This window comes from Callorhinus ursinus, unplaced genomic scaffold (assembly GCF_003265705.2).
Source record: "Callorhinus ursinus isolate GAN/ISIS: 27379988/994484 unplaced genomic scaffold, GSC_fseal_2.0 scaffold11, whole genome shotgun sequence".
NCBI classification, from domain to species: Eukaryota; Metazoa; Chordata; class Mammalia; order Carnivora; family Otariidae; genus Callorhinus; species Callorhinus ursinus.
Window position 1 is genome coordinate 49,037,751 of NW_027397073.1, and position 21,834 is coordinate 49,059,584.

At 42.5% G+C, this 21,834-nt stretch overlaps 1 protein-coding gene across 9 annotated transcripts in view; it reads right to left on the bottom strand.

Moving 5' to 3' along the window:
- Positions 1–214: 214 nt before the first annotated feature.
- Positions 215–21,834, bottom strand: part of GREB1L (GREB1 like retinoic acid receptor coactivator) — a 272,431-nt gene continuing 250,811 nt past the window's right edge. For 5 of the 9 annotated variants that reach the window (XM_073898430.1, XM_073898429.1, XM_073898428.1 and 2 more), the window contains 11 exons: positions 21,724–21,826; positions 19,094–19,249; positions 18,672–18,811; positions 16,292–16,453; positions 15,936–16,143; positions 7,593–7,758; positions 6,406–6,633; positions 5,330–5,471; positions 4,279–4,479; positions 1,680–1,818; positions 215–378 (listed from right to left, as the gene is read on the bottom strand). In XM_073898430.1, the coding sequence (XP_073754531.1) occupies positions 215–378; positions 1,680–1,818; positions 4,279–4,479; positions 5,330–5,471; positions 6,406–6,633; positions 7,593–7,758; positions 15,936–16,143; positions 16,292–16,453; positions 18,672–18,811; positions 19,094–19,249; positions 21,724–21,826 (1,809 nt within the window). Of the gene's footprint in view, positions 379–1,679; positions 1,819–4,278; positions 4,480–5,329; positions 5,472–6,405; positions 6,634–7,592; positions 7,759–15,935; positions 16,144–16,291; positions 16,454–18,671; positions 18,812–19,093; positions 19,250–21,723; positions 21,827–21,834 lie in introns of those variants that run through there. The other 4 variants (XM_025886425.2, XM_073898432.1, XM_073898433.1 and 1 more) reach the window with 3 other exon arrangements.

The following is a 21,834-nucleotide window of genomic DNA, read 5'->3' on the forward strand; positions in this document are numbered from 1 at the left end:
AACGTAAGGTCCTGACAGTGGAACTGAAAGAGAGTGATCCCCCCAAAGATCTGGGTCAGATTGGGGTTGCAGGGGTGGATTTCTTTGGAGAACAAATATGTTGCACTTTGCTCCACAGTGATTGTACTTTAAAGGAAAAAAAAAAAATCCAAATAATTGTTTCCGCCCCACCCCACCTAGGCATCCCTTTGCTATTTTTGGTCTCTTCAAAAGCTCATACGTGGCGGCCAGTAAGAAAGTAGAGGGGCTTGTCATCGCTGCTGTTTGCAGTTTGAAACTCGTCCCGGAGGCGGAACTGCCACTCATCCTCTAGCTCTAAGCGGACAATTGTTTGGCGTAAGGAGCTTCTGTCTTGGCAGATGACACACAGGGTAGCACCTTCAGAAGAAAGGCAGAAATGTGTCTTAGGCTCAGGGATTGAAATTATAAAGAACGCGCCATTTTTTTCTGATTATATCCTCTAAGCTGACACATCTGAGAAGCAACATAAAGGTAAGTGACCTATCACAATTGTTATAATTTTAATTTTTATTTGAGTACGTAGTCTTACAAATTCAAAAGTTGAAGAGTGTAAAGTGAAAAATCTCGCTTCCCCCATGGTAACCAATGGTAAAACCAATGTTCTGTGTTTCTAGTGCAGGGTTTCTCCACCTTAGCAACACTGGATCATTCTGTTACAGGGGAGCTGTTCTGTTCTTGCAGGATGGTTTAGTAGCATCCTTGGCTTCTACTCACTAGATGCCAGTAGCACCTTCCAGTGTGGGAACCTAAGATGTCTCCCGATATTGCCAAATGTCCCCTGGGAGGCAGCCTCCGCCTCACTGCTCCAGATGCATTTTTTGCATACATAAATACACAATATCATCTCTTCTTAAATTCTACATATGAGTAGAATCATACAGTATTTGTCTTTCTCTGACTTATTTCACTCAGCATTATATACCCTCTAGGCCCATTCATGCTGCTGCAAATGGCAAGATCTCTTCTTTTTTATGGTGGAGTTAGTCCATTGTATACAGATACATCTTCCTTACTCATTCATCTATGGTGGGACACTTGGGTTGCTTACATATACTGCCTATTTTAAATAATGCTGCAACAAACATTGGGGTGCATGTATCTTTTTGAATTAATGTTCTTGTTTTCTTTGGGTAAATACCCAGTACTCTTTAGTTTTTGAGGAAACTCTACACTGTTTTCCACAGTGGCCTTTGCACAATATTCTGAATCTTACTTTCTTCACTGACCTCGGAGGTCATCTTGTCATGATTATTTGTGATGCTTAATCTGCAGTTTGTTCTTAGGCAGATCTCTTTTGTATAGTGCATACCTGTTGAAGCAACTTTAGTTTCTATACCAGAATCACAACTCATTAACCTGATTTTTACTAAAATTAGATTTCTGCTTACATTGCATCATTCCTTTCTAAAATTAATAGTGGCAAAAACAAACTTAATGGGATCACATTTCTGGCCGTGTATCTGTAGTTTGTCCTGGTAGAACAACCACCTGATTCTATCCCCGCCCCAGTTAAGAAAATCGCGGCCCTGGTTTAAAAACAAAGTGTTCAATTTACTGGCAAAAACGATTGTTAAAGTGTTTTTTTATATGTTTCACCTCCCTGTTTTGTCTGGGGGAACAATGGCATTCACAAGCAAAAGACACTAAATTTGACTTACCTTTTAGAAACTTAAATTTCTTCAGAAGATCAGCACCTACAAAAGAGTCACAGAGGTACAAGAGAAGTCCACTGAAAAACACCCCTTCACAGCTGACATTGCTGGAGTGGGGTCTGGAGCTGACGTAGCATATGGCCACCTGGAATCATCAAGCAGACATAGCATGGGCATTTCAAAAAGCAAGTAAAACCATCTGTACTTTAGCTGAGTGAGCCAGTACCTTCCTCTTTAGCTGTTTCAGGGTAAGGTAAAGAAGGTAAATTTTTTTTACTGAAACTTAAAGAGTCTGGTTATTTAAACTCTGTACCTCTTTTATTTAGTGTGCCAAGTTTTAACCTATTTAAATCTTCGTGTTTCTCTTAATGAAGGACGGTTGAGAGAACTAGTAGTAAGAAAACAGACCTCTTCACCTAAACGTCTTTATAAAATGAAAAACTGCCTTCCACAAAAAGGCATACTTAGAAAAGATTAAATGTTTTGAGTAGAAATTTTTTATTCTCATTAATAAAGTAATCAGCTTTTAATTTAGATACACTTACATTTTCAATCAGACAGAAGCTTCAAGCAATATATGATTTTACTGGGTGTAGAGCCCAGCATGGGGCTTGAACTCATGACCCTGAGATCAAGACCTGAGCTGAGCTCAAGAGTCCAACACCTAACTGACTGAACCACCCAGGTGTCCCCCAGCAGTGCATGATTTTTTTTTTTAAGATTATTTATTTATTTATTAGAGAACACAAGAAGGGAGAGTGGGAGGCAGAGGGAGAGGGAGAAGCAGACTGCCTGCTGAGCAGGGGGAGCCCGATGGTGGGCTTGAAGCCAGGACCCTGGGACCATGACCTGAGCCCAAGGCAGATGACTAACCAACCCAGCCACCCAGGTGCCCCATAGTGCATGATTTTTAAGATTTAGTTCTATATGGCTTGCATGTACAGAATATAACTATACAGAAATTACAAGGAAGTAAGATAGTTGGGGAGATCTTGAGAACAGTGAAATGGTTTACTGCATGGACCTGACCACTTGGATCCAAATAACTGGTTCCTCTGCTTAGTAGCTAGTAGGTGACCTTAGAGCAGCTTTCTTCATTTTGCCATACCTCAGTTTCCTTGTCTGTAGAAGTAACAGTAGTACCTGTTTCATAGGACTTTTGTGGAATAAATACTGTAAACTGCTTAGTAGGTATTCAGTGAGTGTTAGCTGCTGTTAGACAACACAGTCTTACTGCTACTCACATCTAGAGCCCTGGACCCTGGGGTGGAGGAGTTTGGAGATATCATAAAAGCACTATTATACCTGATGGTTTTTTTTTTTAAATATTTTATTTATTTATTTGAGAGAGAGAGAGAATGAGAGATAGAGAGCATGAGAGGGAAGAGGATCAGAGGGAGAAGCAGACTCCCTGCCGAGCAGGGAGTCCGATGTGGGACTCGATCCCGGGACTCCAGGATCATGACCTGAGCCGAAGGCAGTCGCTTAACCAACTGAGCCACCCAGGCGCCCTACCTGATGGTTTTTAAGGTTCCTTCTACCTCAAATTCTACAGTTCATGGTCCAACCACAGTGTAGATTACTGAAATTTCTTAAGAATGAGAATGTAAAGTGTTTATGCTATTTGAATTAAAAATCCGTTCCCAGGGGGCGCCTGGGTGGTTCAGTTGGTTAAGAATCTACCTTCAGCTCAGGTCATGATCCCGGGGTCCTGGGATCGAGTCCCGCATCGGGCTCCCTGCTCTCCCCCTGCTTGTGTTCCCTCTCTCTCAAATGAATAAATAAAAAATCTTGAACAGTTGTATTTCAGTCTGAAGAGATTGTGTATGTCAATACACACAGAGAAAAAAAAGCCAAAGAGGAAATCTAGTACACCAAAATGTTAACTTCCCATTGCAAATGATTTTTCCTTTATACCTTTTAATTTTTTAAAAAGTTCTTTACAAAGAGGATATTATGTTAATGAATAGAATAAAATATTTTTAAAACAATACTAATAATCATAGGGGAAATCTTAGTGGTGGAAGCCCTTAAAGGTCCAAAGGCCATCAGTGGTCTAAAGGTGCAAGTGACAAATTTTTTAAAAAGCTAAAACTGATGGGGAATTTGAGACAAGAGAAAGAAAGAATGAAAAATAAGGAAATGAAAAGAAAGAAATCCAGGAATAGAAAGTGGTGACGTGACAGCTCTAAAGGTCTCCTGTGATCCCCTAAATTGTTCAGCAATCACTGAGCTCCTCTTCTGCCTAAACAGTGGCTAAGACACTGTGTGCCTCTGAAGAACTGTGTCTTGTGGAGAAACATCATCACGTGATTATAAGATGGTCCGATATATTGTAGGACAGCAAGCAACTGCTTCTGTCCAAGGTCATGGGTAGGCTTCTCAGTGGAACTGACCTCTGAGCTAAGCTTTGCGTATTCACTGGCTCACTGTGAAGAGCTGAAGTAGGTATGGGGAGGGACAATCGCCATCACATCTTGTGTGAGCCTTTGCAGTATGTCACAGGCTCCTTTTTTGTCTCCATTTAAGCTTTCAAATGGGAGCTAAAATGGGAAAGAAATGGGTGGAAGTGGGTAAAACACAGTGCTAGCCCTCTTCCCTTTACCTCTGGTCCAATGTTAAGGTAGCAGTCAATGGCCAACACGGGACTCTTGAAGTTATGGATGGCTTTGGGGAAGAGTTTGTAGGAAGCGTGCTGAAGGAACTTCTCCAGGAGAAACTGCGCCGGGGCTGCCAGTAGTGTGTGTTCACTGTCGGGAGCACAGACATACTGAAGGGGCAAGATGGGTGCTAAGCTCTCTGACACCTGAAATCAGAGCCGAGATTATCATGGGAAATATGTCTGTCACTGGACGAAATGGGCAAGGAAAAACTGCATTGCATACTAACAGTCCCCAAATAAGAGCAGTATAAGAGTGGCAGATACTAGGCTCATATGTAAGTCTGTCATTCTTGGGTTCTGAAAAAGTTCTTTCCCCTTGGGAATAGGTTGGGTCTAACTTAACACACCGCAAAGGCAGGAGAAACGTAGGCTTCTCTGAAAGTTACTGCATTTAGCAACATTGTGAGGGCCCACAGGAAGCCTTTCACAGTGCTGCTGGATGTGGACAGGTTAAATCCCATCCCACCAGATCCAAAAAATAAAAGCAAAGAGGTTTCTAAGCTCCATTGGGGAATTCATATGTTATAAATGATTAGATACCAGTAAATCTCTTGTAAGACATGGGTAGGTCCATAGATTTCACTCTCAAAAGTATTGGTAATTCTTTCTTTAAAAAAAAACAAAAAACTGGCAAAGGAACAAGCATCTTAATTTACATTTCTCTTATGTATTAAAGAATGTAAAAATGTTAATTTTGCCAGTTTATGAAGATAGAATGTTAAGTTTGAAACTTAAGATTTGGTGGAATTGTTAAGCCTTAAGTCTAAAGAAAGGTAGATCTGTTGACTTTTCACATCTTCTGTTTTGCTCTGGATGAATCCTCAGTAAGGGGAATGAGACTGCAAACTTGGCATTAAGAACTGACTCCCTTTTGTTCTCTCACTTTCCAGTCAAGTGCCAAGTGCTTAATGCCAGTGGCTAATAACAAATAACAAGTATTAGTAAGAAATTGTTGTCTTAACTTTCAACAGTAGAATCAAGCTTGCAAACTTACCATGATCTTTGGTTTAATGATAAAGTCCCTTTGCCCTCCAACCTGAACGTGCTTCTTCATGAGACTGAAGTTATTAAAGCGGCAGATGAGCAGGCCACTACTGTTTGTTCTCAGATTAAAGTCAACATCTTCACAGAAATACCTAAATCATAATCACAAGGATAGGTCTCTGACTACCTGTCCATGTTCATCACACACAAATGCATCACAGCTGGAGGAGGCAGACTCAGAATCAGCCTTGCCTTCTTCTGGAGCTGGCCCTCTTACCATTGGCCTGTGAACCCCCTGAATTGCGCACTGCAGTCATTAAAAGGAGGAGAAAGTGAGATGGCTTTGGCCCCAGATACCCCAAGGGTCCTTGGGCATTCCTGAACTGAAAGAGGACTGCACATGATATGTATTTTTGTGGGACATAAATGCAGAGGTGCTCCCAGTTTTAAAATCCTGGCTGCAAACAGGATGAAACATCTACCAAATTTAAAACACAGACATGAAACAGCTCCAGCATATTCTAATAGCTACGGGGATGGGGACTGACATAAAGTGACTTTATGGTCCCTGACATGCCTCACTTGGCCATTTCGGATTTTCTAGGATGGGGATGTTATTTATTCAGGAGGCAAGGTTAGGGCTAGCCTGCTCATTCTCACCTGCTGGCTCTTCCCTGAAGAATCCAGATCTCTGGATTTTACTAACATTTAGGGAAAGGGATTAACTTCTGAGTTCTGAGGATGAAAGAGTTCAGCTTCAGTGGGTTATGGGTCCACACACTGATTTGTGTTGACATAATAGTTTTTGTCCCCGTCTTAGTTCTTGTTGAATAATGGGATAGCTAAAATAGGTTTTTTAAGCATTTCATGTAATTTCTATGTTTTAAGGGTCTGGGTCAGTTTGAGGGATTCTATGAAGGTACACTTTGGGGCTTGTGATACCCCCTTTCTCTCCTTATCCATAAAAAAGAGATTATCAGTTTTTCAAAGACCAACTCAAAGGAATAGACACATTGTAGGGGTCAGAGTTGGACAGAAGCAATCAGTAGATGCCAGGATTACTTGCCTCCAGGAGGCCTGACTTACCTGTTGAAGTCGTACTGCACATTCTGAGTCAAGTCTATGTTAAGGAGAATGAAGTCATGCACATGGCACCTAGAAAATGGGGCTTTCAGGCTCTGAGAAGTCAGCTTGCTGCTCCATTTCTGTATGCCCAGGATTGCGTAGTGGATGATTTTTGGTGTTGCTTCAATATGCTGCAAGACACTCTTCAAGGACACATTCTTACTGGAAACTCCTGCTTCTATGGGCTGGCTGTGAAATGTAAAGTTGGTTTAAATAAGAGATCAATAAATATTACTGAGGAGAGGGTCATTTATGAAGGGCTAATGTTACTATACAGTATTAGTATCTGTAAAGGATATAACTAGCTGGTTTACTTTATATTAGCCTGGAGTAGAATGTCAAACCTAGTTTTCATGCTGCCTTTCACTGCTACCTTAAGGAAGCTGCCTTTTGGGTGTGGGGCTTAACCATATTAAGGCAGAGAAAGAAATCCAGCCCATCTCAAAATGAATAATGAACAGGGAGTTACCAACGAGAGGGAGCCAGAGGTTAGAAGCACATAGGTATACCTCCCAGTGTGGTAATTACAGTATAACAAAGGAATATTTGAAAACGTAACTGGCTTCATATCCACAAGTGGAAACAGACACAGTGTGTGAGCTGGAAAGGCTTAGAGGTCACCAGGAACTGTTTCAGTGGGGTGCTACTGATATTTTGGGACCATTTATTGCATAGGATTTCTCCAGGTTTAGCATTCCCTGGTCCTCATGGACCCCCTTCACCACTGTCCTGGTGGAGACAGTGGAAGGAGAACCACTGATTTTGGCTCAACCCTAATTTTACAAGTGATGGACTTGAGACAAAGAGATGAAATGACTTCCCTTTTCATCCAGGTAGTTACAAAGCAGAGCTGGGGTTAAAAAGCAGGTCTGATTCAGGAGCCAGTGGATTGTCTAAATCATAGCGCCTTTCCACAGACTTTATAGCAAACCAAAGCCATGATGCAGAAATAGTCCAGGAATGTAATGGCACACCGAATATCTAAATTTAAAAGAGAGTGCTAGTGAAGGTAGTCTCCTGGATCATTGCTTTGCTCTGGAAAGTTGCACCTCTCTCATTTACTTCCGTGCATAACTATAGCCAAGGAAAGGATCTTCTTCATAGCATTAGGTCATACTCCCCTAGAACCGTTTGGCAAGTACTACTACCTGCTTTGATCCTGAACACTGTGAATGTTCCACAGAACACACGAGTCATCCATTACAACAATGAAAGGCCAGACACACTGGCGTTTAACTCCCAGTTCTTCCAGGCGGTTCCTCTCCAGTTCCAGATTGTGATAGGACAGCTCCTTAATGAGAAACCTGGCAGCACCTGGAAGGCAACATAACCACAGCTGTACAGCCTTCACTCAGGCTTGACCCAAACCCTGCAGACAGCTCACATTCTTCCACAGGCATGCCCGTTCACGTGGTGACCATGCAGGGTGGGAGGGTCAACCAAGTGTACAGAGCAGTGGTTCTAAAGTAAAAAGAATCAGTGAAGGAGTCTGTTTAAAAATGCTGATTCCTGGAGCCCATCACCAGAGATTCACTTTAGGTCTGATGAAGGGCCAGAAACCAGAGCAGTCTTTGATAATGCAGGTGATTCATGAGCTACACCTTGAGGGGTTCTGTTAGAATCCAGTTTCCCCGATGGGACAAAGGATACCACGTAGAGGAAACGCTAATTACTGGTTAGTTCCTTTTACAGCCCTAAGACGTGCTCTCAGTCTTAGAAGCAGCCACTTGCATGTCCTGCTCTAAGGAGTAGCCAGGGTTGCAGTAAGTGGGTATGCTTCTTCTGATGTATCCCCTGCTTTAGGAGATTGACAGCAATGTCTTCTTTGAAGAAGATTCTGGAAACTGGCATTTCCCTAGATGGGCTTTTTTGCAAGAGGTAGTATGGTATAGTAAAAGACTGGAGCCAAGCTGGCAACATTTAAATCCTGATTCCATCACTTCCTAGCTGTGTGACTGAAAAAGTTAACTCTCCCCTATGCCTTGGCTTCTCCACCTATAAGAAGACAATAATAATGTCCACTTCACAGAATTGTATGGTGCTCAGGACAGTGCCTGACATGTGGTAAGTACTCAAAGATTAAGATGATGATCATCAGATCCATCCCTGTTGTTGCAAATGGCAAGATTTCATTCTTTTTATGACTGAATAATATTCCACTGTGTATATATGCCACATCTTTATCCTTTTTCATCTATCAATGGACACTTAGGTTGCTTCCATAATTTGGCTATTATAAATAGTGCTAACTCAAGTCAGAGAAACACAAGTACCATCTGATTTTACTCATAGGTGGAATTTAAGAAACAAAACAAATGAAGAAAAAAGACAAACCAAAAAAACAGACTAAACTATAGAGAACAAAGAGATGGTTACAGGGAAGAGGGGTGGAGATTGGGTGAAATAGGTGAAGTGGACTAAGTACACTTGATGAGCACTGAGTAATATATGGAATTGTTGAATCACTATATTGTACACCTAAAACAAATATAACACCATGTTAATTACACTGGAATTAGAATTAAAAATGATCACAGCCAAATTTTATGAATGGGACACCCGAAAATGAAACAAAATGTAGGTAATGAAAAGGCTAAAAAAACTATTAAATCTGTGGAGGAACCAGAAAAACAGTTTGAATAGATCAAGGGTACTACTAGAGATTTAGGAAAATCTACCTTCCAAGAGCATGTGTATAATACTTAGTATTCTCAGTGTAGTAAGGACCATATATGAAAAGCCCACAACTAACATTGTAATGATAAAAGATTGAAAGCTTTTCCTCTAGGATAAGAACAAGACAAGGATTGTTCCATTGTACCATTACCACTTCTCTTTAACACAGTACTGGAAATCTTAGCCAGAGTGATTAGGCAAGAAAAAGAAATAGAAGGCATTCAGGTTGGAAAAGAAGTAAAATTACCTGTTTGTAAGCAACATGACCTTATATGTAGAAAACCATAAAGATTCCACACACACATACAAACCGTTAGAAATAATAAAAGTGAATTAAGCAAAGTTGTAGATACAAAACTAAAAAATCAGTTGTGTCTCTATACGCTAACAATAAAAGGGAAATTAAAACAATTCCACTTACAGTGGCATCAAAAAGAATAAAATACTTAAGAATAAATGTTTAACCAAGCATGTGAAAGACCTGTACATGAAAAAGTACAAAACACTGCTGAAAGATGACACAGGTAAATGGAACATCCATGTTCATGGACTGGAACATGAATGTTCCAAACACATCCATGTTGAGATGTCAATATTACCCAAAGTATCTACAGATTTAATGCAATCCTGATCAAAATCTTAATGGTTTGTGTGTGTGCAGGAAAAAAAAAAAATCCATCCTTAAGTTCATGTGGAATCTTAAGGGACCCTCAATAGCCAAAACAGCCTTGAAAAAGAACAAAATTGGGGGCGCCTGGGTGGCTCAGTTGGTTAAGCGACTGCCTTCAGCTCAGGTCATGATCCTGGAGTCCCGGGATCGAGCCCCGCATTGGGCTCCCTGCTCAGCGGGAAGTCTGCTTCTCCCTCTGACAATCATCCCACCCCATGCTCTCTGTCTCATTCTTTCTCTCTCAAAATCTTTAAAAAAAAAAAAAAAAAAAAAAGAGGTCTCACAGTTGGCTGATTTCAAAACAGTATAAAACGACAGTAATCCAAACAATGTGGTAGTGGCATAAAGACAAATAGGCCAATAGGATGAAGAATACAGAGCCCAGCAGTATGCTCTTGTGCTTTTGGCCCAGCCCTAAGGGCCTGTATGGTCAAATGATTTTTGACAAAGGTGCCAAGACTATTCAATGGGAAAAGGACAGTTTCTTCAACAGATGGTATTAGAAAAACCGATATTCACATGCAAAAGAATGAAGTTGGACCTTTACCTTACACTGTAAAACTAAAATGGATCAAAGATCTAAATGCAAGAGCTAAAACTATAAAACTCAGGAAAAAACAGGTGAAAAGCTTGCTGTTGTATGCAGTAATGATTTGTTGGATATGACACCAAAAGCACAGCCAACAGAAGAAAAAGATTGATAAATTGGACTGCATCAAAATTTAAAATTTCTGTGCACCCATAACGAGCAAGGAAATTGAAGCAGTCATCAAAAATCTCCCAACAAACAAAAGCCCAGGACCAGATGGCTTCCCAGGGGAATTCTACCAAACATTAAAGAAGAAATAATACCTATTCTTCTGAAGCCGTTTCAAAAAGTAGAAATGGAAAGAAAACTTCTAAACTCATTTTATGAGGTCAGTATTACCTTGATCCCCAAACCAGGCAAAGACCCCACCAAAAAGGAGAATTATAGACCAATATTCCTGGTAAACATACATGCAAAAATTCTCACCAAAATACTAGCCAATAGGATCCAACAGTACATTAAAAGGATTATTCACCACGACCAAGTGGAATTTATTCGTGGGCTACAAGGGTGGTTCAACATCTGCAAATCAATCAATGTGACACACTACATAAAAGAAAGGACAAGAACCATACGATCCTCTCAACAGATGCAGAAAAAGCATGACAAAGTACAGCATCCTTTCTTACTCGTCACAGTGTAGGGATAGAGGGTACATACCTCAATATCATTAAAGCCATATATGAAAAGCTCACAGCAAATACTCTCAATGGGGAAAAGCAGAGCTCCTCCCCCCCAGGATCAGGAACACAGCAGGGATGTCCACTATCACCACTGCTATTCAACATAGTACTAGCAGTCCAGCAATCAGACAACAAAAAGAAAAGATATTCCAATTGTCAAGTCAAACTCTCAATCCTTGCAGATGACATGATACTCTGTGGAAAACCCAAGATACTCCACCCCAAAATTGCTAGAGCTCGTACAGGAATTCAGCAAAGTGGCAGGATATAAAATCAATGCACAGAAATCAGTTGCATTCCTATACACTAACAAGGAAACAAGAAAGAAATTAAGGAGTTGATCCCATTTATAATTGCACCCAAAACCATAAGATAACTAGGAATAAACCTAACCAAAGAGACAAAGGATCTGTACTCAAAAAACTACAGAACACTCATGAAAGAAACTGAGGAAGACACAAAGAAATGGAAAAATGTTCCATGCTCATGGATTGGAAGAGCAAACTGGTTTTTTTTTGTTTTGTTTTTTTTACTGAGGAAGACACAAAGAAATGGAAAAAATGTTCCATGCCCATGGATTGGAAGAGCAAACATTGTGGTTTTTTTGGTTTTGTTTTTTAAGATTTTGTTTACTTATTTGACAAACAGTGAGAGAAGGAACACAAGCAGGGGGAGAGGGAGAAGCAGGCTTCCCATTGAGCAGGGACCCCGATGTGGGGCTCGATCCCAGGACCCTGGGATCGTGACCTGAGCCGAAGGCAGACACTTAACGACTGAGCCACCCAGGAGCCCCTAAAGAGCAAACATTGTTAAAATGTCTATGCTACCTAGAGCAATCTACACATTCAAAGTAATCCCATCAAAATACCATCAATTTTTTTTAGAGCTGGAACAAATAATCCTAAAATTTGTATGGAACCAGAAAAAGACCCCAAATCGCTAAAGGAGTGTTGAAATAGAAAACCAAAGTTGGTGACATCACAGTCTTAGACTTCAAGCTCTATTATAAAGCTGTAATCATCAAGACAGTATGGTACTGGCACAAAAACTGGCACATAGATCAATGGAACAGAATAGCCCAGAAATGGACCCTCAACTCTATGGTCAACTAATCTTTGACAAAGCAGGAAAGAATATCTCATGGAAAAAAGTCTCTGACAAATGGTGTTGGGAAAATTGGACAGCCACATGCAGAAGAATGAAACTGGACCATTTCCTTATACCACACACAAAACTAAACTCAAAATGGATGAAAGACCTAAATGTGAGACAGAAATCCATCAAAATCCTTGAGAACACAGGCAGCAACCTGTTCGACCTCGAACTTCTTGCTAGACATGTCTCCGAAGGCAAGGAAAGCAAGGGCAAAACTGAACTATTGGGACTTCATCAAGATAAGCTTTTGAACAGCAGTCGACAAACAGCGGACAGAATGGGAGAAGATATTTGTAAATGTCTCATCAGATAAAGAGCTAGTATCCAAAGTCTATAAAGAACTTATCAAACTCAACACCCAAAGAATCCAATCACTAAACGGGCAGAAGATATGAACACACGTTTCTCCAAAGAAGACATCCAAATGGCTAACAGACACATGGAAAAATGCTCCATGTCACTCGGCATCAGGGAAATACAAATCAAAACTACAATGCGATACCACCTCACACCTGTCAGAATGGCAAAAATTAACAAGTCAGGAAATGACATGTTGGTGAGGATGCAGAGAAGGGCGAACCTTCCTCCCACTGTTGGTGGGAATGCAAGCTCGTGCAGCCACTCTGGAAAACAATACAGAGGTTCCTCTCAAAGTGGAAAGTAGAGTTACCGTATGACCCAGCAATTGCACTACTGGGTATTTACCCCAAAGATACAAATGTAGTGATCTGAAGGGGCACCTGCACCCCAATGTTTATAGCAGCAATGTTCACAATAGCCAAACTATGGAAAGAGCCCAGATGTCCATTGACAGATGAATGTGTGTATACACACACACACACGCACAGGAATATTACATCAAAAAAGTGAAATCTTGCTATTTGCAATGACATGGATGGAGCTAGAGGGTATTACGTTAAGCGAAATAAGTCGATCAGAGAAAAAAATTATGATCTCACTGATACGTGGAATTTAAGAAAACAGGATCATAGGGGAATAGAGGAAAAACTAAAACAAAATGAAATCAGAGAGGGAGACAAACCATAAGAGACTCTTAATCATAGGAAACAAACAGGGTTGCTGGGGGGGCGGTAGAGGGTTGAGATAACTGGATGATGGGCATTAAGGAGGGCATGTGATGTAATGAGCACTGGGTATTATATAAGACTTCTGAATCATAGGCCTGTACCTCTGAAACCAATAATACACTATATGTTAGTTGAATTTAAATAAAAGTTTTAAAAAAGAAATGAGTATACAATAAAGATTCAAAGATCTAAAAAGATAAAAATAAAATTTCTGTACAAAGGATATAAACAGTGAAAAGCAACCCATGAAATGGGAGAAAACATTTACAGATCATTAGTAGTGGTTAACATCTAGAATATATAAAGAACTCCTACAAGTCAACAACAAAAAAATCTAATTAAAAAATAGGGAAAAGACTTGATTGTCCAAAGTAAATATACAAGTGGCCAAGAAACACGTGACAAGATGTTCAACATCACTAATCATTAGGGAAATGCAAATCAAATCACAGTAAGATAGCATCTCCTATTAGGATGGCTATCATAAAAAACAAAAGACAAAAATCAGGAAATATTTATTGCTGAGGATATGAAGAAACATTTTGCACTGTTGGTAGGAATGTAAAATGGTATAGCCATTATGGAAAGCAGTAGGTCAATTCCTCAAAAAATTAAAAACAATTACCATATGATTCAGCAATTCCAGTTCTGAGTATATAATCAAAAGAATTGAAATCAGGGTTCCTAAAGAGATACTTGTAAGTCTTACGTTCATACCATTATTCACAAGTGTCCCATCAGTGGATGAATGGATAAAGAAAATGTGTATACACACAATGGTGTATACTCAGTCTTAAAAAGGAAGGAAATTCTGACACATGCACAATGTAGATGAATCTTAAGAACATTTTGCTGAGTGAAATAAGCCAGACACAAAAGAACAAATATTGTATGATCAAGCTTACATGAGGTACCTAAAGTAGATTCACAGAGATAAAGTAGAATGGTAGTTGTCAAGGAAAGGGCGAAATAAGGAGTTAATTTTCAATGGTATGGAGTTTCAGTTTTGCAAGATGAGAGTTCTGGGAGATTAGTTGCAAAACGTGAATATACTGATTGCTACTGAACTGAACCCTTAAAAATGACTAAGATGGTAAATTTGTTTTTTTCCAAATAAAAAATTAAAAATAATTTGCATGTATTTCATTTGTATATATGTTAGTTTCTCCTCAAATTGTTGCAAAAAACAGCAAAACTGGCACTAAACAAATTCAGTCAGATCTGGGATGAGGAAATTCACCTAAACATCGGTAAGGCACAGAATTTGAGGATCACATTCATACGGAGAAATATGAGGTTTTGGAGAGGACAGAGAACCAGAAATATGTAAAAGCCTTAATCCACTTGATATAAAGTTATAAACATGGAAAAGAAAATCCTATTCAAAACTACTTTTTGAAAATATTTTAATCCCTTTTTAAGGCTAAGGTTTTTTTTTTTTTTTTTAAAGAGCATGTGATTTTTTTTTTTTTAAGATTTTATTTATTTCAGAGAGAGAATGAGAGAAAGCACGAGAGGGAAGAAGGTCAGAGGGAGAAGCAGACTCCCTGCTGAGCAGGAAGCCTGATGTGGGACTCGATCCCGGGACTCCAGGATCATGACCTGAGTCGAAGGCAGTCGCTTAACCAACTGAGCCACCCAGGCGCCCTTAAGGCTAAGGTTTAAGGACATGAAAAGGAATGGAAGGGAGAACAGTAAGAGAAGAGACAGGAAGGGAGAGAGAGGGACAGGTCAGCAGGCGGGGGGGGGGGGGGGGGGGGGGGGGGGGGGGGGGGGGGAGGGGGGGGGGGGGGCGCGCTGTGTTGGGCGTGGAGATGAGGGAAGATGAGACCCTGGAGAGAAGGATGGAGATTTAGAGAAACTACTCAGGTCTCATCTGCATTCGCTGTTTCTGGGCTGGATGTTCCTACTTCCCTCTAACATGTCAATTAGCAGCTGTTCATCTTCAGCCCTTCAGAGACTGCATAGAGTCAGACACCCATAGGAGCAGATGGGGAAATGGTTAAGAACTACGATGCAGGAAGTGACCAGACACAGCTCTGAATCCAAATGGAGGTCTTCTGCCTCTCACAGCTCTGTCACACGCTCAGATAACCATGTGCCCCTTTGATGACTCAGCCCATTGCTCTTAAACTCTGGGGGAAAGCGGGAAAGACTTTGTCCAGATGCTTTTAAGATGACTGCCGTAGGCAGTAATGATGCTTCCAATCTCCTGTTGTACAGAACCCCTCTTAGAACTTGCCACGTGCCTTTAAAATGATTAACAATGACTCGGGAACACCTCCAGATCCCTCCTGACCACAGTGAACTACTACCTACCCTCCTCCTCACTGTTCCATTCCTGCAGCAGCAGGCTCAGCCCCGGAACATCAGCAGCTGAGGTTGGGAAGAATCCAAAACCCTTCCTGGGACGCTCAATCTACCAGTGGCTTCTTTAGTCACTAGCCCTCAGAAGTTAAAAGTTCTGCACAACTGCAGATAAAGGGAATGGAAAACTCAAGAATCAAAAGTCCTTTGGTCAGGAGGAAAGGACTCTTTGGAGAGGCAGGGGAACCTCTGAAAGTCTCATGTCCGGGGAATGGAGCTCACTTGACCTTTCAGCCCTTCTCTGTGACCCAGGGGCCCCTTACCCACGCCTGCGTTATTGAACATCCCAGGGAGCACCAGCATGATGTGGTTGGGCCAGTACTTGCGGTACAGCGGCATCTCGTATTCTTTGACCACCAGAAGATGCAGGTGGCTGATGCCCTCCATGGCGTGAAAGAGGTTTAGGAGTCCATGTTCATGGCGACCACTGGAAGGAGTGAAAATAGGGCTCTTGACTGCATTCAAATTCTGCTGAAAGGGAAAAAAAAAAAAAAGAAAAGAACCAGAGACCAAAAAGGGAAATTAAAACCCTTAGATTTAGGAAGTTTGGAGAACCCAATCTAGTATGTCGGGCCTGTCTGTCTGAAATCAGTGTTCGCATCCAGATACTGCCACCCACCTTGTCAGAAACCAGGGGCAGCCGCATACTCTCCAGGTGTTTGCCCTGCTTGCTGAAGACAAAATGACTCTCTTTGGATTTGGGAATGATGAAATAGAGCTGCACCTCTTCTCCCAGCATGGAGGAAGAGAACGTGAATGCGTGAAGGGTGGAGTCGGACATCTGTGTTTGTATAGAAGAGAGGAAAAGGATGTAAGCTCATGGTTTGCAAACTTCTAGACCACTCATTAAGGTTGTTTTCAAGAGAGGCAAACTAACCTGAACTTCTAGAGGCCACCAGATCTGGCTGTGCCTGCAACATTGGAAGAGTTGGAAACGCAAATGCTTCATCTTTTAGTCGCTACCACTGACATGAGAGCCAAGCATCTTGCCTCTACACAGCCTCTCTGAGGATGGAGAATTTTCTGTTGCCTGGCACGGTCTTTGAATTCCTCATGTTCTTAGAGCCACTACCACTCAGACTTATGCAGAGGTTAAATATCCCTGTGGGATGTCCTGCTCTCTGAACATTTTCAAAGGTGCCCAGTTTTAGGGGGAAAATCACTTCCATCTATGTGGATCAAGCTAAATGAATATCATTTTGCTAAGTAAAACATTAGGGCTAACATTAAAATGCATCTGTGGCCCCATCTTTCCTAGCTACAGTAGAAGCTGAAGAAATTTGAACACTTAGCCTAGAACTCTGGCTTCCAGGAAAAGACCATTTGACTAATTGAAGGCAAATATAAAACTAATTTATTTTTTAAACTGCCAGAAAGTTGGGGCACCTGGCTGGCTCAGTTGGTAGAGCACGTGACTCTTGATTTCAGGGGCCAAGATTTCAAGTCCCATGTTGGGCACGGAGCTTAAAAAATAAAAACTAATTTTTGCTACAAAGTTCAAATGCTCAGGGCGCCTCAGTGGCTCAGTCGGTTAAACATCCGACTTTTGGTTTTGGCTCAGGTCGTGATCTCAGGGTTGTGGGTTCGAGCCCCACTGTGGGCTCTGCGCTCAGCAGAGTCTGCTTGGGATTCTGTCTCACCCTCTCCCGTTGCCCCTTTCCCCTCTGAAAATAAATAAATACATATTTAAAAAAATAATAAAGTCCACATGCTCTATCAGTAACCCAGCTCAGTGAATAATTACATAAAGGTCTTTAGGTGCTTTACAACACGGCATTGGGCTTCATGAAAGGGTAGCATCAATTTTCCGCAGCAGCTAGAAATCAGGTAGATTTCCCAAAAGTTTTAACCTAAATATTATGTTACATAGGAAAATAGTATTGTAATTCTTCCCTTAAATTCTAGTTCATTCTGCTTCACAAGTGTGGGAATATACTACTTAGTGAATACTACAATCATAGAAACTAACTATATAAACAGGATTTTTAATAAGTTTTCTAAAAGCTTATGATTTATAAACCGGAGACTTGAATCTTCTATATTCTGTAAAGCATTGTGAGTGGATTACAAACTAGCCCACCAAAAGTTTTCAAGAACACCAAGAAAACAAATGGGGCATAAAAGATAACTTGTATTAGAAGAGCAGAGTGACCAATCCAGTTTTTCAGTATATCCCTTCTGGCACCTTGTGGGAAAAGGGTGAAGACATGGTCCTCCAGAGCGGAAGCAAGTTTGGGGGAAGTCCCATCAGCATGTCCTACAGGAAGGAAGAGTTGTTCTAGGTGTTCAGAACTAAGTCATAAAAATCAAGAAGGTAAAGTGGGAGAAAGCAACATAGAACTTATCCCCCACATGGGCTCTGGACTGCTGTCATTTGCTGCCTTTCCCACCTTTTGTGTTTACAGATGCTCTGGCCAAAAAGCAGCCAAAGACTATGGGGTATTGGCTCACCTTCTGTGTTTCTACCTCTCACTTCTCTCTAAATAAAAGATAAATATTGACCCCTCCGTATGCCTAGTGATCAAGACCACCCCACACTGGAGTAAGAAAATGACTTGGTCCGTGCCGATCAGCAGACTTGTTCACAGCTCAAAGGGCACCCCGTGGACTTGTTAGATAAGAGCACCATTTTTGTCAACAACCCAAAGTGGGAAAAAGGCCCACCTTTTTCCACCATATATTTCACCAAATATACCATACTATCTCATTTTTTCAGGATCACAGATAACAGCTAACCTAAACACGACACATGGAACCATTTTGATAAAGTGACTTCAGAGGCTAAAACTCAAGTTTCTTTCTTTCCCTTCTCCTCCCACTGCCCACAATCCTAATAAGCTCAAAGTAATTAATTGCTTCCCACATTCTGCTCACAAATGTGCAGCTCCATCTCGTAAATCAGGTGTCCTCTGTCTAGGGCCCGAAACTGGGAGCCTTCCTTTTCAGTCCTGACACACAAGATCCTTGTTGGGCGACAGGCAAGGACAAGGGGGCCACACCTGGGAGGCAGAAGTGAAGTCCATGTACTGGTGGCATTGCTCGCAGTGGTGGAAGGTGTTGTAGGCCGCGTACTTGGTCAGCATCATGGACACGGTTCCTCGCTTCCTGGGCTCCTCGGCTTTGGCATCCTTTATTGCTTCTGCATATCAAGGGGCAAAAAAACCTTGCCATGATGTGCATGGAGCCCCTACTCCTGGGAAGAAAGTCCCCCATTCCCTGAAAGGCCTCTTCCAAGGATTCTATAATTTATGCCCAGAGAGTCAGGTATGAAAAGTAAAAGGTGATCAATACATGTGTAAGAGAAGGGAAAAGCAGAATTCCTTTAAACTGCTCTCAATGATTAAACTGCCCCAGACCTCCTGCCTTGGTTTAGGTGCCCCTTGACCTGCAGAGGGGTCCGCCTAGCTCTGCTGGCACTGACCTTGTTTGACCCCTGCCAGCTTCTCTGTATATACCAGGCTCATCAAGCTGTACTTGGGATCGTGCACACTGACGTCAAAGGGCATTTTACGGAAGCTCTCAATGTCAGGCCAGGGCTCGCCCTCCAACTGGCTGACTTCACGGCTTTCACTGTGATCTAGGACAAGAAGAAAGAAAGTGTGCAGAGCAGCCAGACTGACCAGCCTCCCAACCTCCCTCCCAAGGGTCAGGGACGAGAGGTTTTAGGAAACATGACTCCCAGATGGGTGGACAAAGGCATTTCTGAAAAATGATCTCCCATGTCCCAGGGCAGACAGGCCCAGAATGATTCCTTCAGGCCCATGCCGGGAGAGACTCATGCCCTCACTGGCCCCAGCATGAACCTCTACAGATCTGGTTCACCAACAACCACTTCCAGGAGATCAACTAGTCTCCCATCCCAGCTCCCCAAATTGTCTGAAAAGCTTGTTTAATTTTAGGTGATCTAAATTCTCACCGTTTTCGTTGTGGGGTTTAAAATATGGACCGCCTAAGAGATTTTAGGGATGCACTGAGCAAGATTCCCAGTGTTTGCTGCATAGGAGAATCACCTGGGAGCTTGTAAAAGAAATCCCTGTACTTAGGTCACTACCCCCACAATCGCCCTTAGTCCCCAGACACCTGTCACGGCAATTAAAGCTGCTTAGGTGGCTCCAATAGTCAAGTTTGAGAGCTAGTAGCCCCGGGCTTGAATGCAGACTGCTCCTTCCTACTGCATAGTGACAGCCACCGCCCTCAGCTCGCAGGGAGCCCCGTTATTGTAAGAATTCCAGATGGTGTGCTGGAAATGCTCAGACATGGTAGGCGCAGGGAGGGTAACCAATAGAGGATATTTATTGTTACTATTGATAAAATTCATAAGATTCAAAAGCTTAAGATAACTTTCAAAGGGAGAAAGAGAAAAGCTTAAAAAAAAAACCTAAAGACTACAAGTACAGTTATTATTTTTTTAACACAGTATCGTTTATGTTTGGGCGCCTGGGTGGCTCAGTCGGGCGTCTGCCGTCGGCTCAGGTCATGATCCCAGGGTCCTGGGATCAAGCCCCGCATCGGGCTCCCTGCTCGGCGGGAAGCCTGCTTCTCCCTCTCCCACTCCCCCTGCTTGTGTTCCCTCTCTCTCTGTGTCTCTCTCTGTTAAATAAATAAATCTTTAAAAAATAAATAAAACCCAAAGCTTATTCTAGTTTTGTTTTGTTTTTTTTTTTTAATACCACCGTGGCTCTCCAGAGCACCATCGCATTCACCTGCACTAAAATGAGGTAGAAGGAATAAAGCCAAGCTAACGGCACAAAGGCCCGGTTTGCTGGTCACACCAGCTGTGGTAGATTCTCTCACAGCTCATCACACAGATTAAAGCCCAAGAACAGTGTAGCCGGATCTGAGGAGAAAATTAAAGGCGTCGTTGTCTTGTGGAGCCCAGGGACTTTGTGAGAAGGTTGGCGAGATGACAGGTCCCTCTTTCCTTCTCTGTGTGGTTCTGCCTTTGCCCTCTTGGTCCCAGCCCCCTCCAGGCGGCCCTGAGTGTTTCAAGGCCAACTTGGATCTCTCGGTCCCCTCTGTGGTGGGCCTGGGGTCTGGTGCAGCTCAGGTGGGGACACAAACAAGGAGAGGCCGGTGGGAAGATGGGATTGTGTGTGTGTCTGCAATCATGAAGGAGTGGAAATAGGGCCGAAAGTGATAATACAATGATTAAATACGGCTGACTTTGCCTAGTCTTGCTCTGGACTGAACTAGTCCCTTGGGCTTGTCACAGAACAAGTCCAACTATTTAGGACAAGCAGCAAGTGGGGTGAGATCTGAGGGCCAATCTGACAGAAGATGCCAAGGCCTTTCCCTTTTCCAGACTCATCTCTGAGGGGCTTGGAAGAACTTCTACCTGATGACTTCTACTGTCCATGCCCCCCTCCCCGCCCCCCCTTCCAGTACAGGTCACTGCTCCAAGATGTGAAGCCACAATATGGAGGCCACACTGTCCCTAGCTACAGAGCTAATGCTGGCTGATCCTGCTCACGCTCACTTTCTGGCTCTGCTGGCCAGGCTCCCTGCCCGTGGGAGCCTCAGGTGACAGCTGATGGGGAAGGGCTGAGAAGGGGCTACAGGAGGAAGATGGGAGATAATCTTTTTGAAAACCAGCCCCCACAGCCCTGTCAAGCACTAGCTCCTGCATCTTTCTGCAAACGTGAAGGGGTTTGTTAATGGCACTAGGTTTTGGTTCTGCACAAAGTTTTAGAGTTACCCATATACCTTCTCTCCGAGCCTGCTGTTAAAGCAGAAGTAACCAGCGAATATCGGACCCTGAGCAGAATACTGCAAGTGAATTTTACACCCATAGAAGCAACTAATCCACCTACGAGGGCTTTATAAAATGCCTCTCTGCCCTGCCTCCCGGGGGACGTTAAGAAGGGGAGGCCAGAAGTGGAAGACTCCACCGCAACTTAAAGAGCTAAAAAGTGGCCACAGTGTCCGCACAACCGTTTGCTCGCACGGCGCTCCTGGCCTCCCGATAACCCTGCACATTCGGCACCGGGACAGCCCGCAAGCGGACTTGGGTGTCAGTGTCTTGTATCTCGGCCCGCGACCCGCGCAACTCACCCGCGTTGATCTCTCCCTCATCATACACATCCACCTCCAGGAGCCTGATGAGCATGCGGAAGAGGATCCTAAGGAACTGTAAATAGGAGCCGGTCTTTCCCACCTGATGGA